Here is a 20,867-nt window from a genome sequence, read left to right as displayed (position 1 = left end):
GATGCTTTCAAAGCTCTACAATTACCTTTAAAACTTATACAATAAAATCTTTCTCATAATTGCAGTTCCATCAACTTATGCTTCTCATGAGGCATTTAAGCAGGGGAGGGTTGGCAGAATCCCTGCTAGGAAAAACTTTGTGCCTAATGTGCCAGAAAAGGTCATCCTTGTCAAGCTTTATCTTCCGCATTTTTTGTGGGTAGAGAGAAAGGATAATTTCAAGGAACTGCCATAAAACTGCCTCTCAACCTGTCTCAGCTTTTGCTTTCATTCCTACACATTTTCGTGGCGGTTCAACATCTGGAAAATTTTACCAGCTGCAATAGGGAAATTGAAATCCCACAAGAGGACTATTAGGACTATTTAATGTAGTATTTTGAGGAGGGAAAGAATATGATGCAAAGTGGGGAGAAAGTGACCCCCTTTCTCGAGGTCTCTGTATGTGCCAAAGGAATTGTGGGACACAAAGGGGTCTTACAATAGGCTTCAGAGAAGGCAGAAGTGGGCAAGTCTATCCCACTGCAGCTACCCCACACTAAAACCCAGCCCAAGGCAATGTGAAAATTAGCATTGCCCATTCCTGAGCATGACCTTAAAGAAGCAGAGATGGTAATGCAAACCAAAAACAAAGATCACCTCCTCCAAGTTACCCATTCCTTTGTGGGGCCAAGCCATAGGAGCCAACTCCTAGGGGCCAAGGTCACTTCGGCCCGCTCAGTAAAATATTTGAGGGGCCGCCCCCCTTCCGTTTGATGGGCATTGCCATTCAAATGGTGTACGTGCACTGTGTCATGTGATCAATTATGTGCAGCAGGGCTTACCACCTCCCCCTCTCCCAAAATGTATTTTACGTTGGCACTCCTGGGCCAAGCATATTACACCTAGTCAGTATCACACTACTTACTGGTTTGCCTAATCTACAAGGACTTAAGAGCAGCCTTGTTCAAAGATTTAAATCTCCCAGTTAAGAGATTGACTGGGTACCTGATTGACTTTTTATTAGGGGACAAGTAAGGAGAAAAGTTTGCAGGGATGGTAAGCTGAATTCCTCAGGGGAGCAAACTCTTATCTGACAGAATGTCTGATTTTAATAATCATTCTGTGTAATGTATTTTACTCTGTTTAATTGGACTACTGTTAGTAGTAGTATTTTTGTACATTATTATTACTAATCTTCACTCTCTTTTTAAATTTCAATTTATCTTTTATCTTTTTCTCTTTTTTTCTTTCCTTGCTAAATCTGAAAATGAAAAAATAATTTTAAAAAACCTGTGAGGATAAAACCCCAGAATAACTGAATTACTGTACAGATTTCCAAAAGTTAGATCTGAGTCACAACACAACATAAATCTGTTAGCAAAGAACCCTTATTCCTTTGGAAAACACTACTTACTTTTCTGAATCTCTTCCAACTGCTTGACTGCTTCATCTCTCTGCTGCTTGATTTTGTCACACTGCCGGAAGATACAATGGCATTTTCAGAATTTAAATAATTAAATCATCTTCCACAATCAACAGAAAGCAAAACAACGATCAGGAATTAGGGTAAAGCTAAAAGAGCAGATTTAACTTAAAACTAAATTTTAAAGAAAGGCAAATGGTAATTTGGAGCCAATTCCTGCTTTTGGTTTTTAAACTCCAGTACAAAAAGCGTCAAGGTTCAAATGACAAGATTCATAAGCTGCACCATCAATTGCAGAGAGGACATGCAAGTTAAAATGAACAGGTTTCCACTAAAGATGTTATTAGCAGCTCCGACTACCTTGATATTTCCCAACTTAACATTCCACCTTAATATTACAGCTTCAACAGCTCTTATCTCAGAGGAAATTCCTTTCCCACAGCTAGTGTAAGTGGAGTAAGGAAAGCCACTTATGAAGAAGCACTAAGCCGGTTGGATCCTCCCTCCTAACAAATGTCAAGTGGAAGGATCTGATCCTGCATGGTGCTGGTCACTTTTTCTTGAGCAGCTTCCTTTATGTGCAGGGAAATCACTCGTGAAGGAGGATCAGCCAGCACCATGCAGGATCGGATGCTCCTGCTTAGTTAAGCAAGAGGACCTGATCCTGCATGGTGATGTGCATCCAAACCTTTTCAAAAAGTTTTTAATGCACACCCGCTCAACTGTTGTGCAGAAGAATCCAGGGTGGGATGTGTAGCCCTGATTCAGGGCCACAAAGCACGCCAAGGGGATTTTTGTACAGCCCTTAAAAAACATATTCTTCCGCTGCTCTAGGGCTTGTTTATACAATCACAGATGCTCAGACTCATCAAACTTGGATGGTTAAGAATTGCTGTTACAAGCCTTCCTTGCCCACAGAGACAAATTCTTGGGTGATTCAGTCCTCCTCCCTCTACACCCATCTCTGGTTACTTGTAATCACAAAGTATTACACCCACCTTAGCGTGCCATGGCCCTGCTTTCATTTGAATGACATCTATTCAGTCAGTCATAAGCTATTCAAGAATGACTAATTGTCCTAGGGTATCTCACCTTTTCTTTCAAAGTTCAACTAATCCCTTGAATGGGTAAACAAATCAGGCAGTAGAGACCTATCCTCACCTTCTATGTGCATATATACTAATCAAGTGAAAGAGGAAGGGGACCAGCCTACTGGCCCTACTCCTGACTTCTACATGTGTCAGAAGTCCCATGCTCACCTTCTGACAAATGCACAGAGGACAGGGCAGGACCAGCAACATGATCTGCTTCCCCTACACATATATGGTATGTGCACATACAGGAGATGCTAAGGGTTAAAAGTCAAGCAAGATGTGATGCAGGAGATCTTTGATCAGGCTCTCTTGTTTCTTTTAAGTTATAAGCAGCTATAGGGGGAGGGGGCTGAACTGGATCAAGGCCATTCTGCAGGTAAAACACGTTGCCACGTGCAAGTTTCCACAATATAAATCAAACTACTTACCGTATTTTTTGCTCTATAATACTCTCTTTTTCCCTCCTAAAAAGCAAGGGGAAATGTGTGTGTGTCTTATGGAGCGAATGCAGGCTGCGCAGCTATCCCAGAAGCCAGAACAGCAAGAGGGATTGCTGCTTTCACTGCGCAGCGATCCCTCTTGCTGTTCTGGCTTCTGAGATTCAGAATATTTTTTTTCTTGTTTTCCTCCTCCAAAAACTAGGTGCGTCTTGTGGTCTGGTGCGTCTTATAGAGTGAAAAATACGGTATTTGCCTTACAGGGGGGAAATGCACCAGAAAAATAACAGCTTTTGTTTGGTGTGTGCGCAGGGGGAGAAGCTGATTGGAATACTAGTGTGGAGAAATGTCTATCCTCTCTCCACAATGCAACTTCCAAGTTTGATTGAACCATGCTCATATCTCCTTTTACCTTTATTTGTTTGTTTATTAACAAAGGATTCCTGACCCTGCTTGCTCTGCTCACCAACTCTGCCAACTCACCATCTCCTTTGCCAGTGCCCTTTCCCATCACCTGGCCAACCCCTCCTCCCTTTACACAACATTCACCCCCTCACAGCTCTCACAAACCTCCCTATCCTTTCCAAAGGAAAGGAAAGGGAGGGGCTTCACAGAAAAGTTTGTCAAACGGTTATTTGAAGCACCTCCTCCCCTTCCATTTAACCTCACTGCAGCTGCGTTTAAGGGAAGGGGCAGGTATTTCAGAGAGCAGTTTGGCAAATGACTTTCTGAAGTTCCTCCCCTTCTCCGTTAAACAGATCACCTGGGAGGCTTACAATTTTAAACACACACACTAATTAAACTAAAAATCAGTTAATAGACATCAGTAGCCATTCTTTTGACACATGCCATCAACTATGCACATTTAAGGGAATAACAACAAGCAATGATGAAGCCATACAAATCTCCTTGGGTGGGGAGTTCCAAAAGTGTGGGGCCACTACTGAAAAGGCCCTGCCCCTAGCACCCACAAGCCTCGTAGTTCTTACTGGCAGGCCAGTGAAAGACAACCTAGAAAATCACAGATCTCCCATATCACATCTAATTTGTGCTCTGCAGCTTTTCAAGGCATTGTTATAGAAAGGTAACTGTCATAGAAAGACATGAGTTTGGAAAACGTTAGCTGTTATTTCAACCTAGCAAAATCCAAATTCTACTGAAATTTCAGGACTGCAGCCTGCATATCCATTCATTGAAATAAAGCAAAATGATAAGCAACTGTAGAATTAAAATGTCTCATTGAAAAACCAGATATGCCTGCCACAACAATGGGGTTGCCTACCATGTTTTTTAATATATTAAAAAAGAAACCCTTTATGTCTTAGAATGCTAATGAATGGTCAAGGACAGCAGTTCTGGAGGTGCCAGCTGCCCCTGCCTCCAAAGTAGTATTCTTTTCTCTAATCTTAACACACGAAAACATCCACAAAAAGATAAACCCTCTTAGGGTATGGAAGAGAAGATGAAATATTCATGTCAGTGGTTCACATTGATCAGACTCAGAGGCTTGAAAATATGGATAGTTTTGCTGTAAATCAATAGTATGTTGTATTTACTTTATGGGAAGAAGACTGTGAGTGGAAATAAAGAAAAGGAACCAGTGCAAATGTATAGCTTTATAGCAACAGAAACTGGTTGTTTCCATGAACAAAAACATGCAATGTGCAAAAAAAAAAAAAGTTCAGAAATATGGATTAGAGATAACCAATGACTTATTATTCTTGTCTCAGTGCAGATGTTAATGCCACTGTTTTCTTGTTAATGCCACTGTTTCATTGTTAAAAGATCAGGAGCTAGTCACAATCATGTCCATTCACTTCCCAAGCCCTGCAACATGAATTTCCTCCAACGTTCCCTTGTCAGGTTCCGTCTCAGCTAGGGAGTGCAAATCTGCATCAATTTCAAAATCTGATTCAGATAGCAATTCTGGTTAGTGTTGATGATCGTTAGTCTTGATGACGTAGGGGTGTACTGCAGTCTACAAGAAGTTGTTTTGAGCTGGAAAGTGGGGAGAGGACTACACAACACTGTAGCCTCCTCTCATAGTTTTATCTGCGACATTACCGATGGAATTAGTACACTAGTCTAGGGTAGCTCCTTACTGCCAAAAAAATTCATCACACAAAAGGCCTTTGAATGTGCTAATTTATATTTACAGGTGCAAATTTGTAATTCAAGCAGAAATATAGTGCATTCTGTCCAGGTGCCAACTGATAATGGACAACTTCAAGGCCCTCTCCCTTCTTGTAGAGTTTATCTTAAACTGGACCAGGACTGGAAGCCCTTCAGATGATGGCCTCCTGCAAAGAGAAGAATGTCTCCTGACAGCCCTTCAAACCCTGCAGTAAACCAAGGCTTGTGGTTTGTTGCTCCCAGCTCCATGAAGGGTGTAGTGACACAGGAACAATTCAACAGTGTGCTTGAGCAAAGTGCTTGTTGGTGGTAAGCCAAGGTTTATGGATTATCATGGCATGTAAACAGAGTACAGATTATGAATTAGGAAGCTGCGATGACAAAACCCACAACCCTGGAAAGTCCCAACCACGATGCATCAGTAACGGCAAGGGGGAGCACAGCAAGATCCACCTACTGGCATTGTTGGTCAAACGATGGTTCATTTAGAAGATTAATTGCCCACCTTTCAGTACAAGTTTCACAACACAATAAAGGCAATCACAAAAAACAGTAAATGGAAAAACCCAACAGCAGCAATAAAAGCAATAAAAGCCTCAATAGTATCAAGTCACATTAACTTAAAGCCTGTTTAAAAAGAAAGAAAAATATTTAAACTGATCTAAAAAAGACGAGCTCTCAAAATCTGTCCTCAGCTGTCACAACTTTGGGAGACCACAGGGGAAACTTGCTTTATGGGTGTTAATATTCTGATGGCCCATCAAGTACTGGATCTCAAAAGGCAATAGAGTACGTATGGGAGAAGATGCTTCCTCTAGGATACCAGACCTAAACCAGTGCCATTCTTGACATGTCTACTCACTTAAGTTCCATTAAGCTCAACACCAGTAAAGTGGGTATAGGATCACAGCTTAAAAGAAATAGCACTTCACATTTAGACTACAAAGCAGGGATGCTCAACCAGTGGCCAAATCCCTCTTGTCTAAGAAGGGATGTGGTTGACAAATCAAGAGAGTATGATAAAACGTGATTGTGGACATTATCTTGGCATGGACATCTACCAGGAGCACTCCCAAGCTGCCAACCTGCCCCTTCTGGGTGAGTGTGATCCTATTTAGGACAGGTATTTCCATCACTCCCCAGGCGTTGGGACCACTCACCATAAGCTATTTCTTCACCCTGTCCAAATTAAGCTTCTATTTATTCACAGTCATCCAATCCACAGGCAACTTTAGACCATCTTTTAGGAATGGAATGTTGGAGGCTGCCTTATACTCATTCACATTAATGGCCCATCCAGTTCAGTACTGTCTACATTGACTGAAAGTTGCTCTGCAACATTTCAAGACTGGAGTCTTTCCCAGCCTACCTGTAGATGCTGGGGATCTTCTGCATACAAAGGAGATGTTCTCCCAATGAGGTAAAGACCTTCCCACTAAATTAGACCAGGGCACTGGGTTCAGATGGAGGGGAGGAATGGTGATGGGAGTCATTCCACATAATTCACTGTTTTACTTGCTGTAGTAACCACCATGAGCACTAGGTTTCTATCAATTTCTTTGTGTGTGAGGGTAGGGAGGGGTTTGCAAGAAACCTGATATTTGTTTTTGCTTTGCACCTCTAACAGGCAGGAGAAGAAAATGATTGCAGTGTGTGCTCCGGCTTGCAAACTGCATCCAGGCCAGGATTGGGATAGGAATCATGATCTAAGAGGCACATTGTGGTGGTGGTGACCGTCTGAAATTACTGTGTAAATAAGGAAGTAGTTTTGTTACTGGTTTCTGCTGAAAACTTGCATGAGAAATTTTCTTATCTGAACTAAATACGGGCAATGTCAACTATAGAATCATAGAATCATAGAGTTGGAAGAGACCACAAGGGCCATCGAGTCCAACCCCCTGCCAAGCAGGAAACACCATCAGAGCACTCCTGACATATGGTTGTCAAGCCTCTGCTTAAAGACCTCCAAAGAAGGAGACTCCACCACACTCCTTGGCAGCAAATTCCACTGTCGAACAGCTCTTACTGTCAGGAAGTTCTTCTTAATGTTTAGGTGGAATCTTCTTTCTTGTAGTTTGGATCCATTGCTCCGTGTCCGCTTCTCTGAAGCAGCAGAAAACAACCTTTCTCCCTCCTCTATGTGACATCCTTTTATATATTTGAACATATCATATCATCCCTTAACCTCCTCTTCTCCAGGCTAAACATGCCCAGCTCTCTTAGCCGTTCCTCATAAGGGATCGTTTCCAGGCCTTTGACCATTTTGGTTGCCCTCCTCTGGACACGTTCAAGTTTGTCGGTGTCCTTCTTGAACTGTGGTGCCCAGAACAGAACACAGTACTCCAGGTGAGGTCTGACCAGAGCAGAATACAGTGGCAGAATATAGCTAACTACAACGAGAATTCTCTTATATCAACATATCAAGTTTGGCAGTTCTCATTCTATGGCTGCAATCCAAGATACACTTACCTGGGAGAAAGTCCCACTGAACTTAATGGGGCTTACTTCTAAGTAGACGTTTATGGCCTTGTTATCCACTGGGACATACATATTCAGTATGACTATACACTGTGCCACTGCTGGGAGCTGCTGGTTGGCATTGGCTCATGACAGGGCCTTCTAAGTGGTGGCTCCCTGAAGAGGTACATCTGTCTTCCTCATTACAGTGGTGCCTCGCAAGACGAAAATAATCCGTTCCGCGATTCTCTTCGTCTAGCGGTTTTTTCGTCTTGCGAAGCAAGCCCATTGACAGCTTAGCGGATTAGCGCTATTAGCGGTCTAGCGGCTTTTAGCGATCAGCTGTTAAGCGGCTTATCAGCGGAACAGCTGTTAAGCGGCTTAGCAGATTAGGAAAAGGGGGGGGGAGCGAAAAAAACCGCGGGAACTTGCAAGATTTTTTCGTCTTGCGAAGCAACCCCATAGGGAAATTCGTTTTGCGAAGCGCCTCCAAAACAGAAAACCCTTTCGTCTAGCGGGTTTTCCGTCTTGCAAGGCGTTTGTCTTGCGGGGCACCAGTGTACTGACTTTTAAGAGGAATTTAAAACATTCCTGTTTAGCCAGGTATTTGATGACTGAACAACACTGAATCTGGCAAAAGGAAATCATTGACTGAGAGAATGTGAATGCTTTAAAATAATATTTTTAAACTGTTTTTAGAACTTTTTAAATAATATTGTTTTAGTGCTGCTGCTCTGGGCTCCTTTTGTGGAAGGCAGGTACATACCTTGGGTTACAGAAGCTTCAGGTCGCGTGCTTTCGGGTTGCGCACTGCGCCAAACCTGGAAGTACCGGAATGGGTTACTTCCAGGTTTTGGCACTCACGCATGCGCAGAAGCGCTAAATCGCACTTTGCGCATGTAAAAGCGCCAAATCGCAACTTGTGCACAGACGCGGCGCCGCGGGTTGCAAATGTGCCTCCCGCACGGATCACGTTCACAACCCGAGCGTCCATTGTATAAATCAAATAAGTAAATAAAGGACAAAATTACTAAGCAAATTGGTGATACACAGATATACATACCAATAATTTCCACCATCACAGTGGTACCAAAGTACTACTATGGTTATGGAAGTTGCTGCAAATACTCCCTCATATGGATAAAATATTTGTAAGCGGAAATGCTGATTGTGCCAAGGTCCATCAAAATCAATAGTTACAATAATATTTCATATCACATGAAAACAAGTACAAACCTCTTCTTTTGTTTTCTTATTTTCTGCTCTTAGATCTTCATATTCACCAATAGCTACAAAAACAAGATACATAAAAAGTTATCTTGGTGGTGCTCTTCATAGACATCTCATTAACTTTCACACATCCATAAACTTTACAGCTGCAAACATCATGTTGCAAGTCTATAATAAAGATCACTTTACTTACTGGAATAACACATAGCATTTATACAGGACTTTAAATGAGTGTTCAGGTAATATCACAGAATCATCACAGACATTATCTGAGCAATTAAAAGACATTTAGGGTGCTATATATCCAGTCATTTTGTTACTCGTGCAGAATATACCCTTTATTTAGAAATTTTGCATTACTGAACTCGTGTTCTCTCACAATCAAACTAGCTTGTATAATCACATCATGAGTGAAGTTAGATCTTCAGTAACTGCAACACCAATGGTGTTTTGACTTTATAGCCTCAACTTAATTTTAATTACTGATTTCTAATTTTCCCCACAAGGTGTGCATAGCGGTGCATAACTGTAGGATGGTTCACACAACATCTCACACACAGTCACAGTTATGACAGTATACATATAACTTTGATATTGTTACCACAAACAAAATGCTTTTTAGCAGGTTCAGTTCACACGTCCAGCTGCAGGTCATGTGCTTATTTATTATAACATTTATAAGCTGCCCTTTAAAATGTTCCCAGTAGAGCTTTACATCAACAACAAAATTACAGAAACACTAAAACTAATAACAAATAAAAGCAGCATTTAAAAGCAATCTTGCATAGAAATTGCAGGTATCTATTTATTTAGTTATTATATTTATTTGTTATCTCATACAAGAGGTCTCTGGGCAACATACAACACTAATATCTAAAACCGGAAGTAAAACCATAAACAATACAAACAATTCAGCCAATATTCAAGTCAAGGGGAAAATATCAAACAATTTAATCATACAAAAGGAGCAAAAACACCCAGACACAACCTAAAACCAGGTAATCCCTATCAGTTTAGAAGAGCCTAAATTAAATAATATTGAGATTACGTTTTAAAAAGATGTTTAAAGAATAGAAAAGTCTTTGCCAGGCATGTGTAATTCCAGCACTATAGAGGCACTATGAACCCAATGAGTGATGCCCGACTTGGACTTGTCAATTGATTTCTGTGGGTCTAGTCTGATCACGACACACAATTGGGTATCACTCTGTGATCTGCTTTTATATAAAAAAGTGAGTCAGACTTTAATCTGCTGCTTAACAAATTATGTGGAGACATTTTCCATGAAAGATTAACCAGTTGTCACGGAGCCCAAGATGATTCCTGTACCATGTCTTCTGCCCAGCTTTAAACTGTTCCTTCTGACAATGTCTCGTCTGCAACACGTTCAGAACATCTATTAATTATTGATGCACTTTCTAAAGTATTTATAAAGGTAACCTTAGTGTGAGGCAAAAAGTCAGAAGTTCTGGAAGTATAAAAGGCTAACAGAAGTGCTAAACTTCACGGACTCAGGCTGCAAGCCTATACAGATTCTTAGAATTAAAAGGTAAAGGGATCCCTGACCGTTAGGTCCAGCCGCAGACGACTCTGGGGTTGTGGCGCTCATCTCGCTTTATTGGCCGAGGGAGCCGGTGTACATCTTCCAGATCATGTGGCCAGCATGACAAAGCTGCTTCTGGCGAACCAGAGCAGCGCACAGAAACGCCGTTTACCTTCCCCCCGGAGCAGTTCCTATTTATCTACTTGCACTTTGACGTGCTTTCGAACTGCTAGGTTGGCAGGAGCAGGGACCGAGCAATAGGAGCTCACCCCGTCGCGGGGATTCGAACCACCAACTTTCTGATTGGCAAGTCCTAGGTTCTGTGGCTTAGACCACAGCGCCACCCGCATTAAATCCCCTTGAATTCAATGGGGTTGACTTCTGAGAAGCCATGCCTAGGAGTCTGTGGCTAGAGTACAAATAGCCTCTTAGGTCTTTGTTTTTTAAAAAAGGAGTGAGGTAGCTTCAGCCTTGTGAGACCTAGAATCCACAAGGTCTCATTCATCTGTGTTTTAAATTTATAAAGCATTGAGTGCCTATACAGGATCTGCTGGAGCACGCACGAAGTAATCTGGGTTAACTGATACAAAGAATATACTGCTATTTACACAATAAATTGCCACGCACAGTTAGATTAAGGTTTAATTAGTCCAACATTCTTTGTAAGAATCCCAGCAACCAAATAAGTACTAGGAGGCCCACCAGAAGCAAGAGATTTCTTTACATGGGAAAACAAGGGCTAATCTTATTTATTTATTTATTTATTTATTTACACATATACACTGCTTTATTGTAAAAAAACTAAACAAAAAAAGTCAAATGGTTTACAAAAAGATAAAACAAAACAAAAATATAACCACACTTAAAAGCATACAAAAGTTATAATACTAAAACAGCATCAACTTTCTAAGCATCTGGGTAGGCTTGGCCTACACTGTCCTATAATGCTAGCAAAGGCAACTACTAGTGTCCATGCCATTTAGGTATTCCCAAATCAGAAGTCAGGCTTTGATTTTGCCTGAACAGGCAGCATGCTGACACTAACTGCTCAAATGCTCTCACTTTGCTCCTCCTAGTAAAAGCAGTGTGCACAAATCAGGAAGCTTTGTGTTCATAATTATGTCAAAAGCACAGATTGTGGTTTGTTGTTCCCTAAAACACAAACTTCCATAAGCCTGCAGCAAACCACAGTTTAGGGTATAGATAGGAAGCAACAAACCATAGTTCATACACAATAGAAAGTCAAGGTTTTCTGATTTATTTACCACCAGCATGCTGCTCATTCATGGTATGCCAGTGACATACTGTCTCTGAACATGAACATTCCAAATAGTCATTGAGACAAATAGCCTGTGGTTTATCTTCTATCAACCATTGATTTATTCTCCATGAATTTATGACTCACATCCTCCATCTCCCTGAAATCAAAAGGACCTGGGAACTAAACTCTAATAGTCAGAAGTATCCAGTTAAAAACAACAGTCAGAAGTATCCAGCACACAAAAGAAGGCCAGATACTTGGCTACTTCTCTATTCACAACTGTCTTTAAAAATAATAAAAATGGAAAAACCAACATTCAGGGGTTGCATGTCAGCAGTAAATGTGGGCAGCTGATGTGTGAACATGTAGAAATATGTGATAATGGCTGGAGCTGAAGGGACATTGGATGACTCCAAAGTTTAAAGGGAGGGTAGATTTTTCACATTCTATCCTGGTTATGATTTCCTCCACTGAGATTCTCTGGTAAGTGTAAAATACTGTAATGCATCAAGTGTTTGATAATGTTTTCCTGCCACTCCCTATACAGTGGTACCTCGGGTTACAAACACCTTGGGTTACAAACACTTCGGGTTACAGACTCTGCTAACCTGGAAGTAGTACCTCGGGTTAAGAACTTTGCCCCAGGATAAGAACAGAAATTGTGTGGTGGCAGCACGACGGCAGCAGGAGGCCCCATTAGCTAAAGTGGTACCTCAGATTAAGAATGGTTTCAAGTTAAGAATAGCCCTCTAGAATGAATTAAGTTCGTAACCAGAGGTACCACTGTACCTTAGGACCACATTCACACTATTCATTTGACACATTATGATACCACCTTAAACATTCATGACTTCCCTCAAAGAATTCTGAGAGCTGTTGTTAGCAGGCTCCTCTTGCCCTCCCAGAACTACAATTCCAGAGTGATTTAACAATCCCTCTTCCCATGGAATTCTGAGAATGGTTGTTCCATGAGGGGAAGAGGGTTCTCCTTAACAAACTGTAGCTCCCATAACTCTTTGTGGGAAATCATGACTGTTCAAAGTCGTATCATAGTACAGTGGTACCTCGGGTTACAAACACTTTGGGTTACAGATTCCGCTAACCCAGAAGTAGTACCTCGGGTTAAGAACTTTACCTCAGGATGAGAACAGACGTGCGGGGGCGGCAGCAGGAGGCCCTATTCGCTAAAGTGGTACCTCAGGTTAAATAATAATAATAATAATAATAATAATAATAATAATAAAATTTATTTATATCCCGCCCTCCCCAGCCGAAGCCGGGCTCAGGGCGGCTAACAACAATAAAACAGTACAAAAGTACAGCACAAACAACACTCTAAAATCATTCATTATAAAATTAAATAAGAACAGTTTCAGATTAAGAACGGACCTCTGGAACAAATTAAGTTCGTAACCAGAGGTACCACTGTATTTCAAACCTATGACGTCAATTTGGCCTAGAACAGTAACTCTGTTCACACATTCTATTATCACTGCATTGAGTGGGAGACCAGGCACCCACATATGCCCTGCGAGCCTCACCTTGTGATATCCGTACACTGGGGAATGCCTGAAAATGCAAGCCTGCTCTTTCGCCTCATGATTTGCAACCATGTTCTGAATGACCATTCTGTAGACATGCATGGCTTCCCTTTTCAAACTTTCCCCAAATGTATGGACAGCAGAAGGGGGAGGGCAGTAGGAAATGTGACCGCAGGCAAGACCCTGATCTCCACAAAATATAATATTGTGTGATTTTGAATGTCTGCAACCTTGGAGAGCTGCTGTCAACCACAGTAGTCAATACTGAATTAGATGGGCCAACAGTCTGACTCCCTATGAGGCCAGATGCCAACAACAAAAACCTTCAGATGCCACAAGCTGCCCAGGGTGTGCCATCAGCATGCACAGAACTGACAGGAGGCTGGTAACATGGCTTGAAGTTTAAAACAAGCTGAAAACTAGAGCTGACACTGCCTGAATAGGCAATGGAAGAATAGATGGAAGAAGTAGGGATGCATGCTGACCACCACCCAATTCTACTGGATGATATATATTTTAAACCTTTCCCTTTCTCCAAGGACCTCATATAGTTCCATGGGCATAGCCAAGGGGGGCAGGGAAGAGCAGCTGCTTCCCTAAATCAATAAAAATGCACAGCAAACTGAGATTCTGGCCCCACTAAAAAAAGGCCTCCCCCCCCAAAAAAAAATCCTGGCTACGCCCATGTACAGTTCCCTTCTTTTATTCTCACAACAACCCTGTGAGGTAGCTCATGCAGCGAGAGTATTAGCTGGCAGTTAGCCACCCCATGAGTTTCATCACTGAATGGGGATTTAGAAATTTGGGGTTCCCTAATCCTAGCCTAGTACTATAACCACTACTCCATGCTTCCTTTAGTTAAATTTTAACCAGCAGCAGGCATGTATTGAAAAGTTGCCTTCCTATATGAGCATCAGCTCTCTGCTCAATTAGTGGGGAGACTCCCTAGTCTGAATCATTTTGCGCTTTGCTGCGGGGAACGTAAAAACACCAGGCGAACGTTGTTTTCTTGGAACCCTTCCAACTGGGAAAAAGGGATTGTTTCACTTTGGGGAATAAGGCTCTTTCGTAAGGGGGAGGGGACGTACAAAGCCAGCCACGTGCCACGGATTTCATCACCCCTTGCGCCCAAACCCACAAATCGTCTTTTCCTCTTGCAGCGCCAGGTGGATAAGAAAACAATAAGCCTTTGCAGCCGATGGGAGGAGGTGGCGCAAGCCGATTAAATAATCAAACCCGCCCGATTTACCCGGCAACCGAGGAGAGGGGATTGCCAACATTTTCCTGCAGGGAGAAACAAGGAGGCAAACGGGAAATCTTCCGAATCCGGTTGGGGTGTGTGTATGTGTGTGTGGAGCGGGTGGAAGAGCTGCCTCCAGGCCTCGGGGTTCCGAGACGCCAGCCCTATTAGCAAGCGCTTCCCCGCGGAGGGGGACCCATTTCCCTACCAGCTCCAATGCGGGGCGGATTCGGTTGCCGGAGCTCACGCACGAGGAGTGCGCGCGCGCGGCGTCCCCTCCCCTCGCCCCCGCCACCCTGCGTCTCGCCGTCTGGCTGCTGCCTTCGACACTGGGCGGCGGGGCGTCCCTGGTCCAGGGCAGCGCGGCGCGACCTTCCGCCCCCAGAGGGGGTCCTCGCTAGGCGGCCGGCCAAAGCGCCGCTCAGGTCGCCCGGGTGCTTTTTGTTTTGGCAGCGGCGCGCCAGCCGCTCCCCGAGCCTCTTGCGGCTTCACGCCAGGCGCTGCAGGAGGAGCGGCCGGCCGGTGCAATGGGCCCCCGGTCCTCGCCCTCGTCCTGCGCGGCTTACCTTGGTCTTTGAGGCCGCCGAGCAGCTCCAGCTGCCTCGCCGCCTCGGAGCCGCTCATGCTGCCGGGCCGCCCGAGAGCGTCTGGCTCGGCACCCGGAAACGCCGCCCGAGCGCGTCAGGCAGGCGCCGCTTTCACCTGCGAGCGCCGAGAGGGGCGGAGAGGCTGGCCGCGTGCGCTCGGGCAGAGCCCTCGAGCGGCTGCAGCTGCTGCCGCTTTTGCACATGCCCGGCCTTCTGGCGGCCGCTTTCGCCCCGTTCGTATAGGGCAGGAGGGAAGCCACGGTTTTTTTGTGTGTGTTGTTTTTTAAGGAAGCGAGAGAGAAAGTTTGCTTCCCCCAAAACAACAAACAAGTCATGGACATGTAGTGATCATGCCCAGACCATTTCTGTTATGGCTCTATCCTCGCCATTACTCCTGTTTTGGGAATGAATGAGCTTTCATCTTTTACATCCCTTGCAAAATATTTGCCACGCAGTGTTCCCAGTGGTGGTTGCAAGGTCCCAATGGAATGAAATTGGATGAGCCCAGTTAAACAAAGGAAGGGCAGGGAGGTCATGGACACAGTGTGTGGTGAAATCTTACTATCATTTCAATGGAAAAGACACAATCCGTTCCAGGGTGCTGTTCGCATCCCGAAAAGTCCGTAATCAGAGCAACGCATTTGCCGCGTTTTTAACCTGAAAAAACGCAACATGAAGCGTTCGCAAGAAGAGGTACAGTGGTGCCCCGCAAGACGAATGCCTCGCAAGACGAAAAACCCGCTAGACGAAAGGGTTTTCTGTTTTGGAGGCGCTTCGCAAAATGAATTTCCCTATGGGCTTGCTTCGCAAGACGAAATGTCTTGCGAGTTTTTCCGACTTCCCCCCCCCTTTTTTCTAAGCCGCTAAGCCGCTTATCCGCTAAGCTGATAAGCCGCTAAAAGCCGCTAAGCCGCTAATAGCACTAATCCGCTAAGCCGTCAATGGGCTTGCTTCGCAAGACGAAAAAACCGCTAGACGAAGAGAATCGCGGAACGGATTCTTTTCGTCTTGCGAGGCACCACTGTATGACTGTATGTGCATGCCTAGGTACTCTACTCAATTAACTAGCAACAGCTGTGTTCTGCACTAGCTACAGCTTCCAGGCAACCTCAAGGGAAGCCCCACATTAAGTGCATGTTTTTCATGAGATTGTTATCAGCACGACTCACAGTAGCCAAGCTATCCCTGATTAGGAAAGCATATAGTTGGAATATCAATCTAAGTTGATAACAGGCACCCCTCAAACCTGGGAACCACTTACCTACAAAGTCTTCATCTTATCAGGAGTCCATCTCACCTGTGGGCTCCATCCAGCACACCACCACATCCAAGCATCAGTTCAAATGAGCTATGGCCTCTACCCATTTAGATATAACAGAGAAGCAGACCTGGTTGTCATCAACATGATACCTCATTCCACCTCCCCACAAACGATGGCCAGCATACAGGAGATATGCACATAGCCCCACCCAATGTGTTGAACCTGGTCCCATACATAGGAATGGAACCACTGGAAAACAAATAAAAGGGAGGATAGCATGGTCAACAGCATCAAAAGCCATTGAGATATCAAACAAGCAGAAAATGGTTGCACTACCACTCCTTGGACACACGTATAGTCAACTCCCCACTCCCAGCTGGCACAAATAAGCCATGGTGGGCGAGGGTCAAAAGAGCATGTATTGGGCCGGTTTTTATATCCATCACTTAATACTAAACAATAACCCCGAAATAAACCTGCAAACATCTTGGCTGTACATGAAAATTTGTAGTGTATTATAGGCAGTGCTTTTTTCTCGGGGGACACGGGTACGGTCGCATACCCCTAAGCATTTTGTGAATCTTTGTACAGTGGTACCTCTGGTTACGTACTTAATTCATTCCGGAGGTCCGTTCTTAACCTGAAACTGTTCTTAACCTGAAGCACCACTTTAGCTAATGGGGCCTCCCGCTGCCACCGCCAGAGAACGATTTCTGTTCTCATCCTGAAGCAGAGTTCTTAACCCAAGGTACTATTTCTGGGTCAGCGTATGTAACCCGAGGTACCACTGTACTTTCTCCATTTACTGTATTTATTTTTCTTGATTTGAACCATAAAATGGTATTTTCTTGAGTAAAAATGAGAGTACCCCTAAACATTTTTAAAGAAAAAAAGCACTGATTACAGGACATAAATAAGATCATGGTAATGTATATTGTAGGTATGGAATGCAAAAAAGAATTTTAAATGGTAGATTTACACAAATGAACTGACATATTTCATTGCAAACCTTTTGCACTAAACACCACCTACAGGTCTACCAAACATACATTAAAGGCTATATACCGTATTTTTTGCACCATAACACTCACTTTTTTCCTCCTAAAAAGTAAGGGGAAATGTCTGTGTGTGTTATGGAGGGAATGCCTACGGGTGGCATGCCTACGGATTTTCCTCTATAAACTACGTGCGTGTTATGGTCAGGTGCGTGTTATAGAGCGAAAAATACGGTATATTAACCAGCCCTCCTCTATGCAGGCAATAAGCTCAGAGAAATCTTTTCCTCCTTACCCGTTATCACAGGAAAAGAAGCTGCCACCATGTTCCCGGTTGTGGGGGAATTTAATACTGTACAGGACTTTGGCAAGTTTTAGGCCCAAGTCTGATCCAAAGCATTTTTACTCAAACATAAAAATGGGGGTGGGCAGGGTTGACTGGGGCTGTTCAGGACTTCAGTGGGATTTAAGTAGCCTTAATGGGACAAACAGTGTGTGCTTGCTTCAGGGGGATCATAGGTGGGAGATCTAAAGGTGGGGTGATGTTTACTGATAGACTCTAAGAAGTACTAGTGAGATACAGCCTTTTTTAAAAAGAAGGGGGTGGTAGTAAGTTAAATACTATATGGCGCATATAAGAGGCAAGGGCATTCAAGATTACTGAGTGGCTGACTCATCAGAAGGTCAAATCATGACTTGTCATGACCTATTCAGCTCGTGGCATGACATCTTACAACTTCAGGATGAAACGGCAGACTACCAATTAGTCAACATATGAAAGCAACCCACAGAGCTAGCATTACAAATTCCAATAAAGATTTTTTTTTTTTTTTTTTTAAAAACCTACTAGGCAACAGCATCAAATTGTTACGTGTTCTGGCACAAAGGCATCTGAACTTTTCCAGGTCTGTCCATTTAAGTATTATTTTAGCAGTAACTAATTGAGCAGAACATCTTGGGGGGAGAGGCTGTCACTGCTGCACATTTGTGTAGCAATCTTTTCAAGTTTGCAAAATGATTTACTATCTTTCTTGTATTCATTGCAAACCTCTGATTTAGGGAAATACCCCCATTTAACAGAGCGGGAGAGGGTTTAGAGGGAAATGAAGAGTCATATGCCTAGGATTCAGGGATCCAGCTCTCTTCCTAATGGCGCATACACTGCTTTTCACATCTGTAAGTCCCATCATGTTCAGTGAGGCTTATTCCCAGGTAGGTGTCCATAAAGGCACTTCGGCTTACTTTCAGACCTGGGAGTAAGGCCCACTGAACATAGTAGGATTACTTCTTGGTAATCATGCATAGGATTACACTATCATGCTGCAATATTTCACACTTACATGGGAAATAAGCCCTGTTAAAAAGAGTGGGACTTGCATCTGAGTAAACTTGCTCATTGCACTATGGATCGCATATATAGAACAAATAGGGACTGGAAAAGATTGCACAAACAATCCTCTCAGGCCTGTAATTCCGCAGGTGTGAATACTAAACTGCGCTAGTTAAGGGAGAAAATCATTTAAAAAGTAAACATTGAGGAGCAAACAGCAATAAAAGGCAAGCTTCATATACAGGAGTTAAAGTAATTTGCAGCACATTTTACTGAGTTATCTGTTGTATTGATCTTCAGCACTGGAGACAAACTGAATTGATGATGTTTAAACAACACTGTCTGTTGAAGAATCAATATGTAGCAGCATGGTATCTATCTCTTTTCATTCAGAGGCATTACAGGGCTGTGATTCAATCTATGAGGTGTTTCAAAGCACAAGCTTATGCATGTCTACTTAGAAGTAAGTTCTACTGAATCCAATGGAGCTTATTCCCACATAACTGCATATAGTATTGCAGCTTTAAAATATGTTCTTATCCAAAAACATATTTCTTCTATGACTGGTAATTTTTGAACAGTAATGCATAATCTGCATTTTAACATATTCATTTTACTACTGTGGTGGAGAGGAATGTGGTTCAGAAATGCGGAAGAGAGGCCACCCCCTTGCCTGTTTGTTCAAAAACTAGATTATTTCTGAAATGAATCACAACTTGCGATGCTCATGTATACTTCTACACAGCATAAGCACAGATCTTGTGTTTCTACCATGTCAGAATTAGTATAACATGTACGTATCTTCCGGGCCGTTGAAGGAAGCATAATATATATTTATATGTAAATGGGTATTTGTGTGTCCCTTACACACACACACACACACACACACACACACACACACATCCTTGTACAAGAATCATTAGATTTCCTGAGTGGACTTGTTTCCATAGCCAAATTACTAAAGAGAGAGACAACAAGCAAGGTTCAGGCTGCCTTTTCTTTCCACATGTGTATCATTCTGCGTTTTGGTATTCTGTCACTCTTAAGCCAGTTTTCTCCAAGATCAGCTCCAGCTTTGAGGGTGGAGCCCCTCTGGTGGTAGCAGTGGTGGGCAGCACTCTGAGCAGCTGGGTCCACCTGTTTTTATTTCCCAGTAATGCCCTGGACTGACACTGTATCAGGGACATGTGAGTAGTTTGAATTATTATTGTTATTATTGTTATTAAATTTTATATACTGCCCATCATCTGAAGAACACAGGGCCGTTTCCAGTATAAAAACACAAAATATATAACACAAGAACAAGATGATCAAGGATCTGGAAACCAAGCCTTATGAAGAACAGTTGAGAGAATTGGTTATGTTTAGTCTGGTAAAGAGGAGACTGAGAGGAGATGCAATAGCCATCTTCAAATATCTAAAGGACTGAAACATGGAAAATTGAGCAAGCAGCAGTGGAGGAAGCCGCTCAGGTGCCTGGGGCGGAGTGTCCAGGGGCAGGGCAAGCCGCCCATAGGGGCGGGGCGAGGGTAGGGCAATCTGCCCATAGGGGCGGGGCATACCGCAGAGACTCCAGAGTCTGCCTGCCTCCTCCCATTCAGCTGCCCTACAGCTGGGGGGGAGGCAGCAGGCGGACCGTTTGGGCAGCACAGAGCCTGCGCATGCCCAAGCCACTGCATCTCTCCCAGGAGAGACGTGGGGCTCGGGTGCGCTGCAGGCCGGCATTTTGTCACCCCCCTCAGTGGTGACACCCGGGGCAGCCTGCACCCACCGCACCCCCCTTTCTCCGCCCCTGGGAGCAAGCTTGTTTTCTCCTGCTTTGAAGGGTGGGACCTGAACCAATGGCTTCAAGGTCAAGAAAGGAGATTGTGACTAAACAGCAGGAAGGATTTTCTGACAGTAAGAGTTGTTTGACAAGGGATTGGACTCCCATGAGAGGTGGTGGGCTCTCCTTCGTCTGACGTTTTTAAGCAGAGGTTGGATGATCAACTGTCTTGGATGCTTTAGCTGAGATTCCTGGATTGCAAGGGGTTGGACTAGGTGATCCTGTGGATCCCTCCCAACTCTACAATTCTATGATTCTATAACAGCAACCCAGTAACCCCACTCTCAGACACATTTAAAGGGCCATAGATCATTTAATAAGCCAAGAAAGAACTGTTATGTAGTAGTGTTATTCCAGCATACTAGCTAGAGAACCAAAGTTTAATACACATAAACTGAAATACCCTGATTACTAAAGAAGTCATGAGACTCTCTTTCTATTTTTCTACATCATCTACACTCCTCAGCCTGTTACCCAAGACACCCAAATAAAGCATCTGAAAATGTGACAGTTTTGTATGTAACAGTTAAA

At 43.4% G+C, this 20,867-nt stretch overlaps 1 protein-coding gene across 3 annotated transcripts in view; it reads right to left on the bottom strand.

The window, feature by feature from the left end:
• The window catches only part of SHTN1 (shootin 1), a 68,238-nt gene extending 53,228 nt beyond the window's left edge, over positions 1-15,010 (bottom strand). The window contains exons 1-3 of one of the 3 annotated variants that reach the window (XM_079976703.1): positions 14,905-15,010; positions 8,760-8,812; positions 1,394-1,454 (exon numbers count right to left, since the gene is read on the bottom strand). In XM_079976703.1, coding sequence (XP_079832829.1) covers positions 1,394-1,454; positions 8,760-8,812; positions 14,905-14,962 — 172 coding nt within the window. In that variant the 5' untranslated portion in view covers positions 14,963-15,010. Of the gene's footprint in view, positions 1-1,393; positions 1,455-8,759; positions 8,813-14,347; positions 14,497-14,546; positions 14,638-14,904 lie in introns of those variants that run through there. The other 2 variants (XM_079976705.1, XM_079976704.1) reach the window with 2 other exon arrangements.
• Between the last annotated feature and the right edge of the window lie 5,857 nt (positions 15,011-20,867).

This window comes from Podarcis cretensis, assembly GCF_951804945.1.
Source record: "Podarcis cretensis genome assembly, chromosome: 5".
In the NCBI taxonomy this organism is placed as follows: Eukaryota; Metazoa; Chordata; class Lepidosauria; order Squamata; family Lacertidae; genus Podarcis; species Podarcis cretensis.
The sequence above is the reverse complement of the archived record's forward strand: the minus strand, read 5'-3'. Positions and strand labels throughout refer to the sequence as shown.